Source organism: Ranitomeya imitator, chromosome 1 (genome assembly GCF_032444005.1).
Source record: "Ranitomeya imitator isolate aRanImi1 chromosome 1, aRanImi1.pri, whole genome shotgun sequence".
Lineage (NCBI taxonomy): Eukaryota > Metazoa > Chordata > Amphibia > Anura > Dendrobatidae > Ranitomeya > Ranitomeya imitator.
In genome coordinates, this window is record NC_091282.1 from 227,158,033 (window position 1) to 227,184,356 (window position 26,324).

The 26,324-nt window shown below is 41.9% G+C and overlaps 1 protein-coding gene across 1 annotated transcript in view; it reads right to left on the bottom strand.

Annotated features, from left to right (window-relative positions):
* Window positions 1–515: 515 nt before the first annotated feature.
* Window positions 516–26,324, bottom strand: part of KREMEN1 (kringle containing transmembrane protein 1) — a 269,727-nt gene continuing 243,918 nt past the window's right edge. The window contains exons 7-9 of the mRNA XM_069754435.1: window positions 17,008–17,166; window positions 16,577–16,661; window positions 516–1,599 (exon numbers count right to left, since the gene is read on the bottom strand). Of these exons, the coding sequence (XP_069610536.1) occupies window positions 1,440–1,599; window positions 16,577–16,661; window positions 17,008–17,166 (404 nt within the window). The 3' untranslated portion in view covers window positions 516–1,439. The remainder of the gene's footprint in view (window positions 1,600–16,576; window positions 16,662–17,007; window positions 17,167–26,324) is intronic.

Here is a 26,324-nt window from a genome sequence, read left to right on the forward strand (position 1 = left end):
TGCTCCTGCACTTCTAACTGCATGCTGGCATAACAGAGAGCTATGATTTCAGTTTAGGGTAGGGAAACCATTGATAAATAACAAACACATTGCATGTTGGAAAGTGGGGGAAATGAAGGTCCTGCAACTATAGTTCTGGCGTAAGGCTGATGATGAGGGACTGACCCCTTAAACAAACATGTGGGCATGAGAATCAGGTCAGTTCCTTGAGATATTAGACTGGTATATGCAGCAAAATTTTCAGCTTCTGGTGAAGAAGGGTGCCAAGACCATGTTTTTCTACAGGTTTGGGCTAAAGGACCAGTACACTTTAAATATTCATATTTTTTTCAGAAGACTCTAAATATTACATTGTAGTGTCTGAAATGATATTTTAATGACTGAGGGTATTTCTTGGTTGATAGTATTGTTAGGCAATTGGCACTTATGTAGAAATACAGATGAGACTTTCTTGGAAGAAGCCTAAAGAGACACTAATGACTATAAAATAAGATACCCAATGGCTAGTCACAACATAAAAAATCCAAAGCTTTATCTGAACAGGTTTTATGAATTATGCTGACAAACATTTCCAGCACAGACAGTGATATAGAATGCAGGTTTAAATTATAAACTGAAAAGCGGGTACAAAAATGCACATTCTGATAATAATTTAGCTAGTGGCCCCATAAACATTGACACTCATTTCATGCAGCATTAAAAATAAAATTTAAAAAGGAACAAAAGGAAAATTAAAACCCAGAGAACAAAAACACCCATGCATGATGTAGGGCAACGGAGCTTCCTGAATTGTCAGTGCCATGTAAAGTATCCATTCATTCTGTGCAAGAGACAATGTAAACCCTAGAATGAGGGAAACTGTTCTTGTTTGGCTCATAATGTGATGGTTCCAGCTTTGATTTATGTTGTTCAGAAGTTATGGAAAAATATACACAATACAAAAATCCACCATTACTGTGGTTGTCCATGATGCAGTCAGAAATCCAGACAATATTTGGAGCTCCATATTTTAAGTCTGAAGTTCATAAATATATTTAAAAATTTTTGAAGACCTGAATGTACGTCAGATATCCCTTTCAGATATGGAGTGCCCTGCTGTGCAGGGTGAAGCATGATTGTACGTAACGCCTGCAGCATTAAGCTGTTCCATCTATCTCCACTCCAATCACATGTTCTCTTTGACCAGTGCTGAGAGTTAAGAGCTACAATAGACTTTGGAACATTTGGTATGCTTCCTATTGCTCTTTTAGTTGGAGAATGTATGTGGTCATTTGCACCCCCAAATCTTCTGGTCTGGACATTGACATCTCCTCGTGGCCCATTTCAGAAGGTCATAAATATATAAATATATATTTATCAAACCAATATCTAAAAACAGAGATGGTAGGAGTCTCCTAATGAAGCTCTGCAGATTTGAAATGTCTTGACCAAAGTGCAAATTATTCTCCTACTAATGGGTTGCGATCATCATGAGGGCCCTTGATCTTCTTAGGGAAAATGGAGATTGATGTGGAAGGTTTGTAGAATATACTCCATATTTCTCCTGCGGATCCTCGATGGCAGCTGTCAAAACCGGTAGGTGATGCCAACCTATGAGACCTTAAGGAAAGAGAATAATTGTTAAACTTCATGTGTGAGATACGAATTATATGTAATGTAATACTGATTAGAATAATCATTTTTCACAGAGGCGTAACTAGAAACTTGTGGGCCCTAATGCAAAACCTCCAATGGGTTCCCCAAAGAAAACAGGTCTTTAATAGTAATCGTCTTATTATATGGGGTAAAGGGACTTTTGGTGCCCCACCACTTTCCATGGTCCTGCTGCAATTGCAACCCCTTCACCTATTATATTTATGCCCCTGATTTTGGATGTATGGCATCCCATATACTTTTCTGGCATGTAGTGGGTAACCGAAAACGTTGTTAATTTTTAGGAATAAACAATATATCTCCAAATGTAGTTAGCAAAACACTAATTTGTGTATTCAATGCCAAGTGTTCATATAGGCCATCAAGAAATCATCAGTTGGGATAACCAGCAGCATCAACAATTAGGGAAAAAAAGGGGACAATATGTCCATCTTTTGTTTATCTAGACACAGCAAAATATGAGGGTGGCTGTGCCCGATACAGCAGATCAGCTCTGTGCATTTGAATGGGGTGAACTGCAAGACCAGGTATAATCACAGCAAGCACCGCGATGCCTTTGTTCTGCTTATAGATGGGAATCCTGAGAGTTAGGCCTCCACAATTATACATTGCTAGCCTATACTGAGGAAAATACTAATAAGTCTAAAAATATAACATTAACATTTTCAGTTAGTTGTCGTAGACAACACAAATATAATAACATTTCAAACCATGTGTATGAATTTCTGATACTGAGAGCCTGAAACCTGGTGACTTCACTGTGACCCTACAACATAATTTCCATTTCAAAATTAGTGAATTAATCATGTATAATTTTATGCTAAAACCTCATTGTAAGTCATAGTATAATTTCATTGTGATTTTAACCATATTTAGCCAATTGTAAATCACAATCAAAGATTCATTAGCTACTGCAGCCCAACAATTTACACGAATATGGGTATTAGATGGTAAAATATACTGTATTAATATTAATTGTGTGCACCTATCAAGGATTATGGCTTACGACCAATCTACCTTTGTTTTGTCATGTTGTGGTGTGTTTTTGTGCATGTTTTAGATATTTTCTTCCTGAAGGCAATGATTAATACAGATTTTCACTAAGAGTATATGAAGCGCTGTACAGGCTTGTGTTGAACATTTGGGGGTCCTTACGTTCTGGTCATTAAACAGTCATTCAGGAAAACAGTCCAAGCATAGCATTTGGACGCAACTCAATATATTTGTGTCACACTAAATATCTAAATGGATTACTCTGGCAATTTAGATACCAGTCAAAGCTCAAAGTAAAGCACTTTCCATGTGTTACTTACTAGACATGCCAAGGTTATATGAGGTCACTGCCCGTTATCATATTGTGTAACACATTGAAAACTACTGAATGAAGGAAAGAGGTATTGGGGTGCTGTATGTTCGCACACGTTTTTTAAAATGTGGATTCTGCTCCAAAATCCACATAAAAAACTGCTTCAAATACTGTTGGAACAAGCGTCCTATTCACTTTAATAGGAAAATGCCTATAGAGGACAGGGCGTTGGATTTTTCCACGTCAAAAGATATACAAAATATCAATTCTTTGTTTTTTTCTGCTATACAAAAAAAAAGCTCCACATTTGACTACTGGATAAACTGTAGCAGAAAAAAAGCTCCATACACAAAAACAATGTGAAAAACTATGCCAAAAAGCGTAGGGTTTTATTAAAATATATTTTGGGAAGCATAGATTTTTCAGAAAATTCCACAGAAAATACCCACGTGAACATATCTTTAGGCATAAATGTGTGGTGGGTGAATATTTTAGGTTTTCAGCTTATCCAATATTTTATATTTCCAAGTTTTGTATTAAATTTAATTCCGGAGTGTCTAATATCTACTAGAGTGAATACAATTCCTTACACATATGCACTATATACACTAATGCAATGCTTCATTCCTTTAGGATTGTCCCAGCCACGCAGAAAATGTTATTCTGCTGTGCTGCTTTAACCAGTAAGGCTATGTGCACACAGTAAGTAGTGGCAGCAGATTCTTCTTTACTAAAAAAAAAGTGTTGGCAGGAAAAACACTTCCTAAAATAAGCACATATTTGATATGTTTTTTGTTGCGGTTTTTTCCTATTTATTTCAATGGGAGAAAAATGCTACAAAAATGTTGAAAGAATTGACATGTTACAGATTTAAAAATTGTCTGTTTAGAGAGGAAGATGGCTGCAACTCTAGTAACAGCTACTGGAAGTAGCAATCCTAAAAAGCCAAAACCGACCCTTTAGCAAGCCTTGATTTATATCTTAGGGATAAAGCCAAACTAGAATCTCAGTTTGCTGACTCGTGTTTCGGGGTGTTGTCCCTTGTCGGTGCATAGTATGAAATCTGATTTGGCCATATGAGAGGCTTATGACTGGGACCTAAGGGTTAGCATTGCTCCATGTGGAGACTGACATGCTTAGCATTGCATAGCTTAAAAGCTTCTTCACACTGGCATGCCAGTCATGTCACTCTCCACAAGAAGAAACGTTACACATTAGTTCAGAGTCAGAAGCCTGTGAAACAGCCAAATCAGATCTCATACTTTTCACTGACGACGGACAACATCCCAAAACATTGTGTCTGCAAATTGAGATTCTGGTTTGGGTTTTATTCTGAGTCATATGGTAACGTTCATTAAAGGGTTGGTATTGACTTTTAGGATTCATGCTTCTAATAGGTGGTACTAGAATTCTAGTCCTCTTCCTCTCTGAAGAGGCAATTTGGCTATTTTATTTCCCTTTGCATGGCTTATCTATAATATAACGTTGGGAGCGTCACTCTGTCCGAAGCCTTTATAGACTGCGCAAGCGCAAGCACCGGCGCAGTCTGGACCCCACAGAGTGACGCTCCCAGGAGATCGCGGTATGCGTAAGCACTGAACGCACACCGCGATCTGCAACGGAGCAGCAGGGACGTGGCAGGAGGGTGAGTATAAGTTATATATTCACCTGTCTGTCCCGTTCCAGCGCTGCCAGCCGCTCTGTCCTCCGGGTCCTCTGCCTGTGACGTTCACAGTTCAGAGGGCGGGATGACGCGTTTAATGCGCGCCGCCCTCTGACTGAACAGTCACAGCCAGAGGTCCCGGAAGAAGCGGCACGCAGCGCTGGAACGGTACAGACAGGTGAATATAGCAAGTGTCGGGGGCCTGAGCTAGCGGCGACTCCGGCACCTGACCCCCACAACGCGCCGGTGTTCCCGCCTGCTCAGGCCCCCAAGAACTCGGCGCCCAGCGACGATAGGTGAGTATGGTATTTTTTTTCATATATCGCAGCAGCATACGGGGCATATACTATGGAGCATCTTATGGGGCCATCAACCATAATGGAGCAGTGTATGGGGGCATATACTATGGAGCATCTCATGGGGGCCATAAACCTTTATGGAGCAGTGTACGAGGCATATAATATGGAGCATCTTATGGGGGCCATAAACCTTTATGGAGCAGTGTACAGGGCATATAATATGGAGCATCTTATGGGGGCCATAAACCTTTATGGAGCAGTGTACGGGACATATAATATGGAGCATCTTATGGGGGCCATAAACCTTTATGGAGCAGTGTACGGGGGCATATACTATGGAGCATCTTATGGAGGCCATAAACCTTTATGGAGCAGTGTACTGGGCATATAATATGGAGCATCTTATGGGGGCCATAAACCTTTATGGAGCATTGTACGGGGGCATATACTATGGAGCATCTTATGGGGGCCATAAACCTTTATGGAGCAGTGTACGGGGCATATAATATGGAGCATCTTATGGGGGCCATAAACCTTTATAGAGCAGCGTATGGGGCATATGAATGGGAGCAGCAAATTATAGAACGGTGGCGCAGGATGGGAGCAGCACATGACAGAACGGGGGCGCAGGATGGGAGCAGCACATGACAGAATAGGGCAGCACATGACAGAATGGGGGTGCAGGATGGCAGCAGTACATGACAGAACGGGGGTGCAGGATGAAAGCAGCACATGACAGAACGGGGGCGCAGGATGGGAGCAGCACATGACAGAACGGGGGTGCAGGATGGCAGCAGCACATGACAGAACGGGGGTGCAGGATGGAAGCAGCACATGACAGAACGGGGGTGCAGGATGGCAGCAGCACATGACAGAACGGGGGTGCAGGATGGAAGCAGCACATGACAGAACGGGGCGCAGGATGGGAGCAGCACATGACAGAACGGGGGTTCAGGATGGAAGCAGCACATGACAGAACGGGGCGCAGGATGGGAGCAGCACATGACAGAACGGGGGTTCAGGATGGGAGCAGCACATGACAGAACGGGGGTTCAGGATGGAAGCAGCACATGACAGAACGGGGGTGCAGGATGGAAGCAGCACATGACAGAACGGGGGCGCAGGATGGGAGCAGCACATGACAGAAAGGGGGCGCAGGATGGAAGCAGCACATGACAGAACGGGGGCGCAGGATGGGAGCAGCACATGACAGAACGGGGGTGCAGGATGGCAGCAGCACATGACAGAATGGAGGCGCAGGATGGGTGTAGCACATGTCAGAATGGAGGCGCAGGATGGGTGCAGCACATGTCAGAATGAAGGCGCAGGATGGGTGCAGCACATGTCAGAATGGGGGCACAGGATGGGTCCAGCACGTGACAGGATGGGGACACAGGATGGAGCAGCACATGACAGGATGGGGGCGCAGGATGGAGCAGCTCATGACAGGATGGGGATGCAGGATGGAGCAGCACATGACAGGATGGGGGCACAGGATGGAGCAGCACATACCAGGATGGAGACCACATACCAATATAAATGCTCGCCAGCCGGGCGTAGAACGGGTTCAATAGCTAGTAATATATATTCAAATCCGCAAGGAAAAAATCAGCAGCTTGTGCATAAAATTTTAGAACTCTTAGTCACTCTGCTGGTACAGTAAAGTGCAGTCTTTTTTTATCCTTGAAAAATTAGTGGAAAAAATGTACCAAAAACACAGTGTGTGAACAAGCTTTAAAAATGTCAACCAGTGGAGGTGCTCATGCTTTGCATTTACTCAATTCATTATCAATGGGCCTGTGTAAATAGCTGATTATAGCGTTTTTTTTATTTTTGTCTGTGCTCCTTTGGTCCATTAAGGACGGACCTGTTCTCAAGGTCACTGGGGGTCCCTGTGGTCGGACCCCTAAGTTATGCCCTATCTTATAACTAAGATAAGCTCCCTTGTTAATCCAGTGAAATAATTTTGCAGTGAATTTTATGAATATTGGGCCTTTCAACATTCATAAATAGCAATAATTTTTTTATATAGTTAGAAGATTATTACAATGAATCTTCCATTGGGTAGAGCTTGTGCTCCGATCACAAGTGACTATATTCAGTGTAAACACAAAATGCAGCCATTGACTTCTATTGGCTGAAAGTACGCCATAAAGATATAAATTTGACATGTGTTCAGATAAGTAGGTACCAGCATACAGCACAGACCAAAAGTTTGGACACACCTTCTCATTTAAAGATTTTTCTGTATTTTCATGACTATGAAAATTGTAAAATCACACTGAAGGCATCAAAACTATGAATTAACACATATGGAATTATATATTTAACAAAAAAGTGTGAAACAACTGAAAATATGTCTTATATTCTAGGTTCTTCAAAATAGCCACCTTTTGATTTGATGACTGCTTGGCACACTCTTGGCATTTTCTTGATGAGCTTCAAGAGGTAGTCACTGGAAATGGTTTTCACTTCACAGGTGTGGCCAGTCAGGTTTAATAAGTGGGATTTCGTGCCTTATAAATGGGGTTGGGACCATCAGTTGTATTGTGCAGAAGTTTGGTGGATACACAGCTGACAGTCCTACTGAATAGACTGTTAGAATTTGTATTATGGCAAGAAAAAAGCAGCTAAGTAAAGAAAAATGAGTGACCGTCATTAGTTTAAGAAATGAAGGTCAATCAGTCTGAAAAATTGGGAAAACTTTGAAAGTGTCCCCAAGTGCAGTTGCAAAAACCATCAAGCGCTACAAAGAAACTCGCTCACATGAGGACCGCCCCAGGAAAGAAAGACCAAGAGTCACCTCTGCTTCTGAAGATAAGTTTATCCGAGTCACCAGCCTCAGAAATTGCAGGTTAACAGCAGCTCAGATTAGAGACCAGGTCAATGCCACACAGAGTTCTAGCAGCAGACACATCTCTACAACAACTGTTAAGAGGAGACTTTGTGCGGCAGGCCTTCATGGTAAAATAGCTGCTAGGAAACCACCGCTAAGGACAGGCAACAAGCAGAAGAGACTTGTTTGGGCTAAAGAACACAAGGAATGGACATTAGACCAGTGGAAATCTGTGCTTTGGTCTAATGAGTCCAAATTTGAGATCTTTGGTTCTAACCACCGTGTCTTTGTGCGACGCAGAATAGGTGAACGGATGGACTCTGTATGCCTGGTTTCCACCGTGAAGCATGGAGGAGGAGGTGTGATGATGTGGGGGTGCTTTGCTGGTGACACTGTTGGGGATTTATTCAAAATTGAAGGCATACTGAACTAGCATGGCTACCACAGCATTTTGCAGCGGCATGCTATTCCATCCAGTTTGCATTTAGTTGGACCATCATTTAGTTTTCAACAGGACAATGACACCAAACACACCTCCAGGCTGTGTAAGGGCTATTTGACTAAGAAGGAGAGTGATGGGGTGCTAAGTCAGATGACCTGGCCTCCACAGTCACCAGACCTGAACCCAATCAAGATAGTTTGGGGTGAGCTGGACCGCAGAGTGAAAGCAAAAGGGCCAACAAGTTTTTAGGGCTAGCGGAATGCACCGAGTAAATAGATGAAGTTATTGGTGCGTTCGCAGCCCGGGGTCCACCGTGCAGGAGGAACCTGATGCTAGCAAATGGCACTATATGATGGTATAAGCGAACTCTGTTACTTCACAAAGTCGCCGACAAAAGAAAGCACTGTGCCCTGTTAGACTCACAGGAGTACACAGCTAACTGCTGAGCTGATAGCAGTCAGTGGTCTTGCACACACACAAACTCCTCACCAGAGGTGCCGGTATTCTAGGGCTTATTTCACCCGGGACCCTGAATACATACACACAAAACTCCTCACAGGAGGTGCCGGTATCCTAGGGGCGTATTTCAGCCGGGGCCCTAAATGCATACACATAAGACCACACTGGCGCAAAGCACATAACATAGATTGATACTAGCGCATGGCCGTGCAGTCATGCGAACCTTTTATATCTGCAGCAACTTCAAGACCTTCCTAGAGGACCAATGGGAGTTGCTGCAGTACCTGAGCATGTGACTCTTGATCTCCAATGAGAGATCTTACCCTGGGCATGCTCAGAAGGGGAAAAGTAGGACTTAGTCCCAAAGACGTCTGCTCGCTGCTGACCAGTACTGGCTACAATGGCAGAAGCTGGAAAGGCAGCAGTAACCCTTTGCACAGTGTCAGACTGATCGAGATGCTGGGACCAACGCCTCTGCTGTGCAGGCTCTAATGCGGCAGTAGAAGAATGGAAGACCGCAGTGGAGATGGCTCGAGATTCCCCCTGTGCAGAGGCGGGAATTCGACCCCTAACACAAGTGCTAAGCATCTCTAGGAACTCCTTCAAGATTGTTGGAAGACCATTTTCGTGACTCAAAGCTCATCAAGAGAATGCCTAGAGTGTGCAAAGCAGTCATCAAAGCAAAAGGTGGCTACTTTGAAGAACTTTGAATATAAGACATATTTTCAGTTGTTTCACACTTTTTTGTAAAGCACATAATTCCACATGTGTTAATTCATAGTTTTGATGTCTTCAGTGTGAATTTACAATTTTCATAGTCATGAAAATGCAGAAAAATCTTTAAATGAGAAGGTATGTCCAAACTTTTGGTCTGTACTGTATATGTTAGCAAAATATGTATTTTAGCTTAAAGGCATCCTGCAAAGAAATGCATATAGCTCAGAGCTGGGGAGCAGTATTTCTAGGCTCAAGCAACAGCAAATGTGATCACCAAAGAGGCAAGATTTGTATAGGCAAATATAGATTATAAGGCTAGAAGAAGGAAAAGAAAGAGAATGTATATCACAAGGAAGGATTGGCATTGACCACCTCACTATGTCTGCACAAAGAGATAAGGAAGATTTGTATTAAAGTTTTCCGGCCAACATAATACCTATCTTGTCCTTGAGACTATAAAGAAATGGCGTTTCTGCCTAGTTTACCCATGAGCCATGCCTTTTTATAATGGCCAAATCAAAACAAACTGACTGCTCCAATATGAGGTTGTAAATCCCAGGCAAGATGAGATTTATGCTCGTCTTATAATTCAATTAATTTGGTTGCCAGTTAGAATATTAGCGGATGCCAACATTATTTAAGGCACAATGCCTCTTGGAAGAAGTGACCTCTTAAAGAATTACAAAAAGTAATATGATCACAATATTTTTACAGCTTGCTGATAGTTTATCCAAAATAATTGACATTATTTTCTTTTTGGTTTATGGGATTCAGAATCCTTCCCATAGACTGTTTGGATGAAGAACTTGAGAAAGACAAATAAAAATATTGTTCAAAACTTTGAACTGGTCACCGTTTACACAGTAAAATCTGAATTCAAATACAAAGAAAATGTTTTCACCAGAAGCTACGAAGTATTCAGCACATGTAAAAGTTACAAGGGATTGTAACTTCCATTTTGACAAACCCTAAGGTATTGTCACAAATGTTATTTGCGGTGGATTTTTCAGGCTGAAATGACCCCAAACACACCTCCAGGCTGTGTAAGGGCTATTTGACCAAGAAGGAGAGTGATGGGGTGCTACGCCAGATGACCTGGCCTCAACATTCACCAGACCTGAACCCAATCGAGATGGTTTGGGGTGAGCTGGACAGCAGAGTGAAGGCAAAAGGGCCAACAAGTGCTAAGCATCTCTGGGAACTCCTTCAAGATTGTTGGAAGACCGTTCCCGGTGACTACCTCTTGAAGCTCATCAAGAGAATGCCAAGAGTGTGCAAAGCAGTCATCAAAGCAAAAGGTGGCTACTTTGAAGAACCTAGAATATAAGATATAATTTCAGTTGTTTTGCACTTTTTTGCTAAGTATATAATTCCACATGTGTTAATTCATAGTTTTGATGCCTTCAGTGTGAATGTACAATTTCCATAGTCATGAAAATACAGAAAAATCTTTAAATGAGAAGGTGTGTCCAAACCTTTGGTCTGTACTGTATATATATATATATATATTAGCTGAAGAGCCCGGCTTTGCCTGAGCATAGTAAATATCTGTGGTTAGTTATAGCACCTCACTACTCTTATTTTCCCATCACGCCTCTCATTTTCCCCCTCACATCTCTCATTTTCTCCCTTACACCTCTCATTTTCCCCTCACTCCTCTTATTTTCCCCCTCACTCCTCTCATTCCCCCCTCACTCCTCTCATTCCCCCCTAATACTTGTCATTTCGAACTCACATCTGTCATTTTTCGATCACTCCACTGTTTTCCCTCACTCCTCTCATTTTACACTCACACCTTTTCATCTCACACCCCTCATTTTAACCTCACACCTCTCATTTTCCCCTCAGTATATACATGTTTGTCATCTCCCTTATATATAGTATACACCTGTATGTCATTTCCTGTATATAGTTTATACCTGTATGTCATCTCCCCTGTAAATAGTATATACCTGCTGTATGTCATGTCCTCCTGTATATTGTATATACCTGTCTGTCATCTCCTGTATATAGTATATACCTGTATGTCATCTCTTCTGTATATACTATATACCTGTATGTCATCTTCTCCTATATATAGCATATACCTGTATGTCATCTCCCCTGTATATAGTATATACCTGCTGTATGTCATCTCCTCCTCTATATACCTATGTGTCATCTCCTCTTTTATATAGTATATACCTGTATGTCATCTCCTCCTGTATATAGTATATACATGTGTCATCTCCCCCTGTATATAGTATATACACCTGTAAGTCATCTCCTCCTGTATATAGTATATACCTGTGCGTCATCTCTTCCTGTATATAGTATATACCTGTGTGTCATCTGCTCCAGTATATAGTATATATCTGTGTGTCATCTCCTCCTGTATATAGTATATACATGTGTCATCTCCCCTGTATATAGTATATACCTGTGTGTCATCTCCTCCTGTATATAGTATATACCTGTGTGTCATCTGCTCTTGTATATAGTATATATCTGTGTGTCATCTCCTCCTGTATATAGTATATATCTGTGTGTCATCTCCCCTGTATATAGTATGTACCTGTATGTCATCTCCTCCTGTATATAGTATATACCTGTGTGTCATCTCCTCCTGTATATAGTATATACCTGTGTGTCATCTCCCCTGTATATAGTATATGTGTGTGTCATCTCCTCATGTATAGAGTATATACCTATATGTCATCTCCTCCTGTATATAGTATATACCTGTAAGTCATCTCCCCTGTATATAGTATATATGTGTGTCATCTCCCCTGTATATAGTATATATGTGTGTCATCTCCTCCTGTATATAGTATATATCTGTGTGTCATCTCCTGTATTAGACCTCGTTTACACGTTATTTGCTCAGTATTTTTACCTCAGTATTTGTAAGCTAAATTGGCAGCCTTATAAACAGGAAGCCCTCCCCCTGGCAGTATATATTAGCTCACACATACACATAATAGACAGGTCATGTGACTGACAGCTGCCATATTTCCTATATGGTACAGTTGTTGCTCTTGTAGTTTGTCTGCTTATTAAACAGATTTTTATTTTTGTATTTTTGAAGGATAATACCAGACTTGTGTGTGTTTTAGGGCGAGTTTCATGTGTCAAGTTGTGTGTGTTGCGTTGCGTGTGGCGACATACATGTAGCGACTTTTGTGAGGAGTTTTGTGTGGCGACATGCATGTAGCAATTTTTTGTGTGTCGAGTTGCATGTGACAGGTTAGTGTAGCAAGTTGTGTGCAGCAAGTTTTGCGCGTGGCGAGTTTTATGTGTGGTGCGTTTTGAGTATGTGCAAGTTTTGTGTGAGGCAACTTTTGCATGTGTTGCAACTTTTGTGCAAGTGGCAATGTTTCCGCGTGTGCAAGTTTTGCGTGCGGCGAGTTTTCCATGAGGTGAGTTTTGCACGTGTGGCGCGTTTTGCGTGAGCCGAGTTTTGCATGTGGCGAGTTTTGCGCGTGGCCAGTTTTGAGAGGCGACTTTTGTGTTTTGGCTTTTATGTGGCGAGGTTGGTGAATGTGTGGTGAAATATGTGCTGAGGGTGATATGTGTTCAAGCACGTGGTAGTGTGTGGCGCATTGTGTGTGTGTGTTCATATCCCCGTGTGTGATAAGTATCACATGTCGGGGCCCCACCTTAGCAACTGTACAGTATATACTCTTTTGGCGCCATCGCTCTCACTCTTTAAGTGCCCCTTGTTCACATCTGGCAGCTGTCAATTTGCCTCCAACACTCCAACACTTTTCCTTTCACTTTTTCTCCATTATGTAGATAGGGGCAAAATTGTTTGGTGAATTGGAACGCGCGGGGTTAAAGTTTTGCCTCACAACATAGCCTATGACGCTCTCGGGATCCAGATGTGTGACTGTGCAAAATTTTGTGGCTGTAGCTGCGACGGGGCAGATGCCAATCCCGGACATACACACACACATACACACACACATTCAGCTTTATATATTAGACTAGCTGAAGAGCCCGGCGTTGCCTGGGCATAGTAAATATCTAAATATCTGTGGTTAGTTATAGCACCTCACTTCTCTTATTTTCCCATCACGCCTCTCATTTTCCCAATCACATCTTTCATTTTCCCCCTCACACCTCTCATTTTCTCCCTCATTCCTCTCATTCCCCCCTAACACTTGTCATTTCAACCTCACATCTGTCATTTTCTGATCACTCCATTATTTTTCCTCACTCCTCTCATTTTGCACTCACACCTTTTCATTTTCACCTCACACCTCTCATTTTCACCTCATCACCTCAGTATATACATGTTTGTCATCTCCCTTATATATAGTATACATCTGTATGTCATCTCCTGTATATAGTATATACCTGTATGTCATCTCCCCTGTATATATTATATACCTGCTGTGTGTCATCTCCCCTATATATAGTATATACCTGAATGTCATCTCCTTCTATATATAGTATATACCTGTATGTCATCTCCTCCTGTATATAGTATATACCTGTGTCATCTCCCCTGTATATAGTATATATCTGTGTGTCATCTCCTCCTGTATATAGTATATACCTGCATGTCATCTTCTATAAATAGCATATACCTGTATGTCATCTCCTCCTGTATATAGTATATACCTGTAGGTCATCTGCTCCTGTATATAGCATATACCTGTGTGTCATCTCCTCCTGTATATAGTATATACCTGTGTGTCATCTCCTCCTGTATTAGACCTCGTTCACACGTTATTTGCTCAGTATTTTTACCTCAGTATTTTTTACCTGTATATATATGTACCTGTATGTCATCTCCTCCTCTATATAGTATATACCTGTGTGTCATCTCTCCTGTATATAGTATATATCTGTGTGTCATCTCCCCTGTATATAGTATATACCTGTGTGTCATCTCCTCCTGTATTAGACCTCGTTCACACGTTATTTGCTCAGTATTTTTACCTCAGTATTTGTAAGCTAAATTGGCAGCCTGATAAATCCCCAGCCAACAGGAAGCCCTCCCCTTGGCAGTATATATTAGCTCACACATACACATAATAGACAGGTCATGTGACTGACAGCTGCCGTATTTCCTATATGGTACATTTGTTGTAGTTTGTCTGCTTATTAATCAGATTTTTATTTTTGAAGGATAAGACCAGACTTGTGTGTGTTTTAGGGCGAGTTTCGTTTGTCAAGTTGTGTGTGTTGAGTTGCGTGTGGCGACATGCATGTAGCGACTTTTGTGAGATGAGTTTTGTGTGGCAACATGCGTGTAGCAACTTTTGGTGTGTCGAGTTGCATGTGACAGGTTAGTGTAGCAACTTGTGTGCAGCAAGTTTTGCGCATGGCGAGTTTTGCGCGTGGCAAGTTTTATGTGGTGCCTTTTGAGTATGTGCAAGTTTTGTGAGGCAAATTTTGCATGTGTTGCAACTTTTGTGCATGTGGCAATTTTTCCGCGTGTGCAAGTTTTGCGTGTGGCGAGTTTTCCATGAGGTGAGTTTTGCACTTGTGGCGAGTTTTGCAAGAGCCTGGTTTTTGCATGTGGCGAGTTTTGAGCGGCGACTTTTGTGTTTCGACTTTTATGTGGCGAGGTTGGAGAATGTGTGCTGAGGGTGATATGTGTTCAAGCACGTGGTAGTGTGTGGCGCATTTTGTGTGTGTGTTCATATCCCCGTGTGTGGTGAGTATCCCATGTCAGGGCCCCACCTTAGCAACTGTACGGTATATACTCTTTGGCGCCATCGCTCTCACTCTTTACGTCCCCCTTGTTCACATCTGGCAGCTGTCAATTTGCCTTCAACACTTTTCCTTTCATTTTTTCCCATTATGTAGATAGGGGCAAAATTGTTTGGTGAATTGGAAAGCACGGGGTTAAAATTTCACCTCACAACATAGCCTATGACGCTCTCAGGGTCCGGACGTGTGACTGTGCAAAATTTTGTGGCTGTAGCTGCGACGCCTTCAACACTTTTCCTTTCACTTTTTCCCCATTATGTAGATAGGGGCAAAATAGTTTGGTGAATTGGAAAGCGCGGGGTTAAAATTTCACCTCACAACATAGTCTATGACGCTCTCAGGGTCCAGACGTGTGACTGTGCAAGATTTGGTGGCTGTAGCTGCGACGCCTCCAACACTTTTCCTTTCACTTTTTTCCCCATTATGTAGATAGGGGCAAAATTGTTTGGTGAATTGGAACGTGTGGGGTTAAAATTTCGCCTCACAACATAGCCTATGACGATCTCGGGGTCCAGATGTGTGACTGTGCAAAATTTTGTGGCTGTAGCTTCGACGCCTCCAACACTTTTCCTTTCACTTTTTTCCCCATAATGTAGATAGGGGCAAAATTGTTTGGTGAATTGGAACGCGCGGGGTTAAAATTTCGCCTCACAACATAGCCTATGATGCTCTCGGGGTCCAGACATGTGACTGTGCAAAATTTTGTGGCTGTAGCTTCGACGCCTCCAACACTTTTCCTTTCACTTTTTTCCCCATTATGTAGATAGGGGCAAAATTGTTTGGTGAATTGGAATGCGCGGGGTTAAAATTTCACCTCACAACATAGCCTATGATGCTCTCAGGGTCCAGACGTGTGACTGTGCAAAATTTTGTGGCTGTAGCTTCAACGCCTCCAACACTTTTCCTTTCACTTTTTTCCCCATTATGTAGATAGGGGCAAAATTGTTTGGTGAATTGGAATGCGCGGGGTTAAAATTTCACCTCACAACATAGCCTATGATGCTCTCAGGGTCCAGACATGTGACTGTGCAAAATTTTGTGGCTGTAGCTTCAACGCCTCCAACACTTTTCCTTTCACTTTTTTCCCCATTATGTAGATAGGGGCAAAATTGTTTGGTGAATTGGAACGCACGGGGTTAAAATTTCGCCTCACAACATAGCCTATGACGCTCTCAGGGTCCAGACGTGTGACTGTGCAAAATACGGACATACATACACACATACACACATACACACACACATACACACATTCAGCTTTATATATTAGATATATATATATATATATATATATATACATATATATACAGTATATATGTATATATACTGTATATATATACATAAATAAATCTAGATATGCTTAAACATTGCAGCATATCATATGGTAATGTTCCTTACGTAAGGAAACGGTTTACTCCGCTCTCATTTTTAGTATTGAAAAAAGAAGTCATTTTAGCCTCTAGACAGTGAGAAGAAATATATAAGGAAATAAACGACTTACTTTATATTTAAATGAAGAAGTGCTTTAACCAAAATGGCAATGATGGTTAAAATCAGCAGAGCTGTCAGTGCATAGATGGTCCAGCCTACAGGGGAAGGAACAAGACATGGTGAAATGATACCTACATATGGGCCAAATGGTTAGAATTCTTCTACTTAGAGACTAAAGTGAAGTGTCCCAAACCCTTCTCAGAGCAGTACTAATAAAAAAGTGATGAGGTCTTACAGATATGGAGGAAATATGCAGCTTATAATATGGTTGTTCACGTACTGACTCCCAAGGAGACGCGTATTGCTAATAAATCTTGTACTGATCGGATCCAGCATTATGTGAACGAATAAATAGTGAATGTTTTGCAGCTGATATTTTGTAACATAACACTTGCAGATCCACATGTAATAAGAAGAATCAGATGGTTGGAAAAGTTGTACCTGGCACTTGCCCAGTTGGCCGGCTGGGGCTAGTTGTTATGACATACAGGATCTTTGAAGACCGTGCTGCGTTGATGCTGAAGTTGGCTGTTTGAGTTATCAGTTCTGTCTGTGTCTGGTTGGATGATTGCGGCTTTTCCATACTTTTCTCCTTGAATGCTGTCCAATGACAAAAAAAAGGTCACCAGGAAGGTAACTTACAATACATACACTGTAGATACAGTATATAGTACCTACTAGTTCCCACAGACTCATTTCACAACAATATTCTTTTACCTAAGCATAAATTACTATGGCGGTAGGAAAAATACTGGGCAAAATCCAAAGCTGAAAATGCAGTTGAAGAATTTGTTGCGGAACATGTGAATTTGCTGCACATTTTACCCTTTTCATTGCAAAGAGTCTTAGGTCACTAAGAAAAGAAAGACTGGAAAGACACAAAACACAAAATCTGGGTAACAATGTTAAAGGACTAGCATAATGGTGCTCACGTGGTCGGGTTGTGTGCACACTACCATTGGTAACGCTTAAAGCTGCTGCAGACCCAGGAGAGGATAAAAGTGCAGGTAATGGAGAAACGTCTTCTTCAGGACAACCAAAATCGTGTCCTGAACAACAAGTTTATATATTTAGAAACACATTGACAAACTACTTCTACTGGGATTGCCATTCTTCATCATTCCTACAGAGCAGCGCAGGATTAACCCATTTGTTTCTCCGTTACCTGCACTTTTAGATGGGACCCTGGCTCTTATGGAAGAGACCCAACTTAGTATGGGCACTTATTTTCAAGGAAATAAAATAGGCAAAGGAGCTCATACCAGCCAAACTAGAGAAGATCTCTGATTTTCCTGATATGAGCTACTTTGCACATCGCAAAATGTGAAACATCTGTAGCATAAATTGCTATGCTACGGAATTGTACTCTGTAGCATCAGCCAATTTACAATGTGGATTTTCCTCAAAGGCTATGAGTGAGATTTCATATGGTCTCATTTACATATGTACATTCTGCGATACGCACCGGGAAATACAATTAATTCTGTACCTCCATTGCAGATATTGCCCAATGTCTCATTGGCACTCTTGGTTTGTTTGTTCACAAAGAGAAAATCCCCATCACACATTATGGGCTTGCTGTTGATTTATATGACATATAGCAGGGGTGTCAAACTGCATTCCTCGAGGGCTTCAAACAGGTCATGTTTTCAGGATTTCCTTGTACTGCACAGGTGATAATTTAATCACCTACACAAATAATGAGTTGGTGATTAAATTATCACCTGTGCACTACAAGGAAATCCGGAAAACATGACCTGTTTGCAGCCCTCGAGGAATGCAGTTTGACACCCTTGACATATAATCAATTTGTTGCTTTAGGCCTATAGCTTTCAAAAGAGTTGGTTAAGTTTTATGTATAGATCAATTAATTTTGGTATTTTATTATTATATTTTGATATTCTTTGACATTATTACCCATTGTTTTTAATGGGTAATACAGTTAAGTCCATATATATTTGGACAGAGACAACATTTTTTCTAATTTTGGTTATAGACATTACCACCAACATCATCAACAGATGCAGTTGAAGTTCAGACTTTCAGCTTTCATTTGTGGGTATCCACATTAAAATTGGATGAAGGGTTTAGGAGTTTCCGCTCCTTAACATGTGCCACCCTGTTTTTAAAGGGACCAAAAGTAATTGGACAATTGACTCCAAGGCTATTTCATGGACAGGTGTGGGCAATCCATTCGTTATGTCATTCTCAAGCAGATAAAAGGCCTGGAGTTGATTTGAGGTATGGTGCTTGCATTTGGATGGTTTTGCTGTGAAGTAAACATGCGGTCAAAGGAGCTCTCCATGCAGGTGAAACAAGTCATCCTTAAGCTACGAAAACAGAAAAAACCCATCCAAGAAATTGCTACAATATTGGGAGTGGCAAAATCTACAGTTTGGTACATCCTGATAAAGAAAGAAAGCACTGGTGAACTCATCAATGCAAAAAGACCTGGGCGCATGAAAGTAAATACAGAGGGTTCACTGCATGGTGCAAGCCACTCATAAGCATCAAGAATAAAAAGGCTAGACTGGATTTTGCTAAAAAAAATCTAAAAAAAAGCCAGCACAGTTCTGGAAGAACATTCTTTGGACAGATGAAACCAAGATCAACCTCTACCAGAATGATGGAAAGAGAAAAGTATGGCGAAGGCGTGGTACAGCTCATGATCCAAAGCATACCACATCATCTGTAAAACACGGGGGAGGCAGTGTGATGGCTTGGGCATGCATGGCTGCCAGTGGCACAGGGTCCCTAGTGTTTATTGATGATGTGACACAGGACAGAAGCAGCCGAATGAATTCTGAGGTATTCAGAGCCATACTGTGTGCTCAGATCCAGCCAAATGCAGCCAAACTGATTGGCCATCGTTTCATACTACAGATGGACAATGACCCAAAACATAAAGCCAAAGCAATGCAGGAGTTTATTACAGCAAAGAAGTGTAATATTCTTGAATGGCCAAGTCAGTCACCTGATCTCAACCCAATTGAGCATGCATTTCACTTGTTAAAGACTAAACTTCAGACAGAAAGGCCCACAAACAAACAGCAACTGAAACCCACCGCAGTGAAGGCCTGGAAGAGCATCAAAAAGGAGGAAACACGGCGTCTGGTGATGTCCATGAGTTCAAGACTTCAGGCAGTCATTGCCAACAAATGGTTTTCAACCAAGTACTAGAAATTAACATTTTATTTAAAATTATTTAATCTGTCCAATTACTTTTGGTCTCTTTAAAAACAGGATAGCACATGTTAAGGAGCTGAAATTCCTAAACCCTTCATCCAATTTTAATGTGGATACCCTCAAATGAAAGTCTGAACTTCAACTGCATCTGAATTGTTTTGTTTAAAATTCATTGTGGTAATGTCTATAACCAAAATTAGAAAAATGTTGTCTCTGTCCAAATATATATGGACTTAACTGTAGATGGGTGAATATTTTTGTGATGAAGATCTTTTGATGAGTACAAGGGCTCAATAGGATGAGTGTATAATCGGTCCATGGGCTGTCTGTCTGCACACGGACTCATTATAGCCAGTATACATGGATTGATCAACTGCATGAAGAAAAAATAAATATCACAGCCTGCACTATTAAAACGAAAACCAGACCAGAATAATATATGCAATGTAAAGACAGCTCTGGCATTCGTCTGCAATATGTATTATGGAAGAGCACACTGATATGCAATGTGTGGATGGGACTGGCACAGTGTTCAATTCGGCTATCTGAACCTGGCCTAAATTGGATATTTTCCAGTGGATTAACATGCTTTTATTTATTACATGCACAAATGATAAAATGACAACATCAGTTGTCTGCCTCCCTTTGTTAAGTGTTGAGCAAATTCTAATTCATATCTATTAATGGTGATATCATTGATGGTGATAATTTAGAAACATCCTTAGGGGTGCACCCATGTGGGAGTACATGCAAGCATCCCCAAAGCAAAGCATCCCGAAGATAAGCATCGAGATACAGCAGTTATTCCATGGCAAAGAACTAACATCCATCTTCTCTCTTCACACAGGTACAACTCCCCACCACTGATTGCTGTCTCATCTTATTATCTCATATTCTTTAACTACCTAAATAGTAAGAAACTAAAAAATGATAGTGTTGGCCCCCTTAAAAATAGTCTGGGTGAAATGGTGGTTGAGGATGAGGAAAAAGCCAATATGCTAAATGACTTTTTTTCATCAGTATTTACAAAAGAAAATCCCATGGCAGACAAAATGATCAGTGATAACAAAAATTCCACATTAAGTGTCACCTGCTTAACCCAACAGGAAGTACGTCGGCGTCTAAAAATCACTAAAATTGACAAATCCGGACCCGGATGGGATATACCCTCGAGTACAGTCATTGATAGACCATTATTTTTAATCTTTAAAGAGTCCATAATAACAGGGTCTGTGCCACAGGACTGGCGTATAGCAAATGTGGTGCCAATATTCAAAAAGGGGACCAAAACTGAACTCGGAAATTATAGGCCAATAAGCTTAACCTCTACTGTGGGTAAAATACTGGAGGGCATTCTAAGGGATGCTATGCTGGAGTATCTGAAGAGGAATAACCTCATGACCCAGTATCAGCACGGGTTTACTAGGGACCGTTCATGTCAGACTAATTTGATCAGCTTCTATGAAGAGGTAAGTTCCGGAATGGACCAAGGGAACCCAGTAGATGTAGTGTATATGGACTTTTCAAAAGCTTTTGATACGGTGCCACACAAAAGGTTGATACATAAAATGAGAATAATGGGGATAGGGGAAAATATGTGTAAGTGGGTTGAGAGCTGGCTCAGGGATAGGAAACAAAGGGTGGTTATTAATGGAACACACTCGGACTGGGTCGCGGTTAGCAGTGGGGTACCACAGGGGTCAGTATTGGGCTCTCTTCTTTTTAACATATTTATTAATGACCTTGTAGGGGGCATTCAGAGTAGAATTTCAATATTTGCAGATGACACTAAACTCTGTAGGGTAAAAAATACAGGGGAGGACAATTTTATATTACAGGATGATTTATGTAAACTAGAAGCTTGAGCTGATAAATGGCAAATGAGCTTTAATGGGGATAAATGTAAGGTCATGCACTTGGGTAAAAGTAATAAGATGTATAACTATGCGCTTAATTCTAAAACTCTGGGCAAAACTGTCAATGAAAAAGACCTGGGTGTATGGGTGGATGACAAACTCATATTCAGTGGCCAGTGTCAGGCAGCTGCTACTAAGGCAAATAAAATAATGGGATGCATTAAAAGAGGCATAGATGCTCATGAGGAGAACATAATTTTACCTCTATACAAGTCACTTGTTCGACCACACTTAGAATACTGTGCACAGTTCTGGTCTCCGGTGTATAAGAAAGACATAGCTGAACTGGAGCGGGTGCAGAGAAGAGCGACCAAGGTTATTAGAGGACTGGGGGGTCTGCAATACCAAGATAGGTTATTACACTTGGGGCTAGTTAGTTTGGAAAAACGAAGACTAAGGGGTGATCTTATTTTAATGTATAAATATATGAGGGGACAGTACAAAGACCTTTCTGATGATCTTTTTAATCATAGACCTGAGACAGGGACAAGAGGGCATCCTCTACGTCTGGAGGAAAGAAGGTTTAAAAATAATAACAGATGTGGATTCTTTACTGTAAGAGCAGTGAGACTATGGAACTCTCTGCCGTATGATGTTGTAATGAGTGATTTGTTACTTAAATTTAAGAGGGGACTTTAAAAGGGATACCTTTCTGGAAAAGTATAATGTTACAGGATATATATACTAGATTCCTTGATAGGGCGTTGATCCAGGGAACTAGTCTGATTGCCGTATGTGGAGTCGGGAAGGAATTTTTTTCCCCAATGTGGAGCTTACTCTTTGCCACATGGTTTTTTTTTGCCTTCCTCTGGATCAACATGTTAGGGCATGTTAGGTTAGGCTATGGGTTGAATTAGATGGACTTAAAGTCTTCCTTCCACCTTAATAACTATGTAACTATGTAACTATCTCCTGCAATATATTCTAATGGTACAACTCCCCACCTCTGATTGCTGTCTCATCTCCTGCAATATATTCTAATGGTACAACTCCCCACCTCCGATTGCTGTTTCATCTCCTGCAATATATTCTAATGGTACAAATTCCCTCTGCTTGCTGTTTTATGTCTGTTATCTTCCACTTTACCATCTAGAAACGTATTTTAATATGCCTGCTAATTCATTGGTATAATTCATTTGGTGTATTGCACTTAATACTCACTTTTGCATATCCATGACTGGGAACAGTGTAGATCTTATCTGGTGGAAGGTGTCATAACAAATAGATTTAGCCAGATCCATTGTCTTTGATCATCTAACGACCCCCTGGTGTGCTGGCCCCAGCTGCCAAATTATCTCCAACCAGTTCCCACAATCCATCTCTTCTGACCCAGTATTGTGGACTATAAATTTAGAAACATCCTTAGGGGTGCACGCAAGCATCCCTGAAGCAAAGCATTCAGAAGATAAGCATCGAGATACAGCAGTTACTCCATGGCAGTTAGTCAGGTAACCCACACTCTACTCTCCTTTCTATCCATGGGCTTTATTCCTATCCTCCTATGTTCCTTTGGCATCCACATTCACCGCCCCATCCCTCTTCCATCACGACTCATATACATCAGCTCCTCTCTCCTTCCCTCTCCTATGTACAGCTCCCATGCACTTCTCACCTTCCCGAAAAACCTCAGACCATCTTGCCCATACACACTGCACAAAAAAACTTCATACAATTCCAAAAACTACTTGCTCTTTATCTTCCTACTCCTACTGATTTCAGGGGACATCTCTCCCAACCCCGGTCCACCATCCCCCAACCTCAACCCCTACCCTACCTCACATCATAACCTTACTAATCTTAGTAATATTATTTGCACTCCTTCATCTCTTTCTTTTAATTGTGCTCTTTGGAATCCACGTTCTGTATGTAATAAGCTTCCTTTCCTACACAATTACTTTTTGAAAAACTCTCTTAATCTGTTGGCCCTCACGGAAACTTGTATTCAGAATTCTGACACTGTCTCTCCTGCTGCCATTTCCCATGGTGGCTTACAATTCTCACATTCCCCGAGACACTCAAACAGACATGGTGGTGGAGTCGGCATACTCCTGTCCCCACAATGCACTTTCCAGGTCATCCCCCCAGCTCCATTACTCTCATTCCCTTCTTTTGAGGTCCCCACCATCAGGCTCTTTCTTCCCATCTTCCTCAGAGTAGCGGTCATATACCGATCTCCAGGCTCACCCACCCACTTCCTGGACCATTTCTCTGCCTGGTTGCCGCACTTCATGTCCTCAGAACTACCAACCCTTATCCTGGGAGACTTCAACATCCCCATTAACAGCCTCACTTCCTCATCTGCATCCCAGCTTCTATCACTAACCACTTCTCTAGGCCTCTCACAGCTCTCAACCTCTGAAACATACAAAGACGGTAACACCCTTGACCTGGTCTTTGTCCGGCTCTGTTCAATCTCCTACCTAAATAACTCATCGCTTCCCCTCTCTGACCACAAAATTCTCTCCTTCACACTCACAACAATTCCTCGCCCACCCCAGCACACTCCTACCTACCACACGTTCAGAAATCTACATGCTATTAACCCTCACACACTTTCAGACTCCCTACACTCATCATTGTCCCCAATCTCCTCTTTTTCCTGTCCTGATCTGGCTGTACATCACTTCAATGACACTCTTAGAAGCATCCTAGACCAAGTAGCTCCCCTCACCCTCAGAACCTCCAAACACAGAGTAAAACAGCCCAGGCTCCCATAGCAAACCCGATTTCTCCAGCAATGCTCTAGATGTGCAGAACGCTTATGGAGGAAAACTCGCACACCAGAAAACTTCATACACTTCAAATTTATATGTTAAAAACCTATAATTCTGCCCTTCACCTCGCCAAACAGACCTACTTCACCACTCTGATCTCCTCACTATCTAACAACCCCAAGAAACTTTTTGATACATTTCACTCCCTCCTCAGGCCAAAAGCACAAGCCCCTATCAAAGACATTTGTGCTGATGATCTGGCCTCCCACTTTATAGAGAAAATAGATAATATCCATCAGGAAATCAGCTCCCAGACACCAAGTGCAGTGACTCCCATCCTTCCCTGCATCTCCTCTGGCTCACTCTCCACATTCGATCCCATCACAGGAGAAGAAATCTCCAAGCTCCTCTCTTTTTCTCATCCAACTACATGCACTACCAACCCCATTCCCTCACATCTCTGTTGTGAATTCTGTTGTCGGGCTCCCTCCTGTGGTCATGAATGGTACTTCGGCTGGTTCTGTCCATGGACTTCCTCTGGTGGGTGTTTCTGAGTTTCCTTTCACAGGTGACGAGGTTAATTCATTAGCTGGCTGCTCTATTTAACTCCACTTAGATCTTTTCTCCATGCCACCTGTCAATGTTCCAGTATTGGTCTAGTTCACTCCTGGATCGTTCTTGTGACCTGTCTTCCCAGCAGAAGCTAAGTTCCAGCTTGTATTTCTTTGGTTTACTATTTTTCTGTCCAGCTTGCTATTTTTATTGTTGTCTTGCTTGCTGGAAGCTCTGGGATGCAGAGGGAGCGCCTCCGCACCGTGAGTCGGTGCGGAGGGTCTTTTTGCGCCCTCTGCGTGGTCTTTTTGTAGGTTTTTGTGCTGACCGCAAAGTAACCTTTCCTATCCTCGGTCTGTTCAGTAAGTCGGGCCTCACTTTGCTAAATCTATTTCATCTCTGTGTTTGTATTTTCATCTTTACTCACAGTCATTATATGTGGGGGGCTGCCTTTTCCTTTGGGGAATTTCTCTGAGGCAAGGTAGGCTTTATTTTTCTATCTTCAGGGCTAGCTAGTTTCTCAGGCTGTGCCGAGTTGCATAGGGAGCGTTAGGCGCAATCCACGGCTATTTCTAGTGTGTCTGATAGGATTAGGGATTGCGGTCAGCAGAGTTCCCACGTCCCAGAGCTCGTCCTTATTATCAGTAACTATCAGGTCATTCCGTGTGCTCTTAACCACCAGGTCCATTATTGTCCTGACCACCAGGTCATAACACATCTCCTCCAGTCTCTCTCTCCAGTCGTCACAACTCACCTAACTACAATCTTTAATCTCTCCCTCTCCTCTGTTATTTTCCCCTCTTCCTTCAAACACTCTATCATTACTCCATTACTAAAGAAACCTGCCCTCGACCCATCCTGCACAAATAACTACAGACCGGTCTCCAATCTCAACTTCATCTCTAAACTCTTGGAGCACCTGATCTACTCCCGCCTTACCCGTTACCTCTCCACTCATTCCCTCCTAGACCCTTCACAGTCTGATTTCTGTCCCCTACATTCGAAAGAAACTGCACTCATCAAGGTGACCAATGACCTTCTGACAGCAAAATGTAATGGTAACCACTCTCTGCTCTATCCTGGTTCTCCTATCTTTCTGACCGATCCTTCAGTGTTCTGTTCTCTGGCTCCACTTCAACTCCTCTTCCTCTCACTGCCAGGGTACCTCAGGGCTCAGTCTTTGGCCCCCTTCTCTTCTCCCTCTACACGGCCCCAATTGGACAGACCATCAGCAGATTTGGCTTTCAGTACCATCTTTATGCCGATGACACACAACTATACATGTCATTCCCTGACCTTACCCCCGCTGTACTACAGAACGCCACTGACTGTCTGCAGTCTCCAACATCATGTCCACTCTCTATCTGAAACTCAACCTGTCCAAAACTGA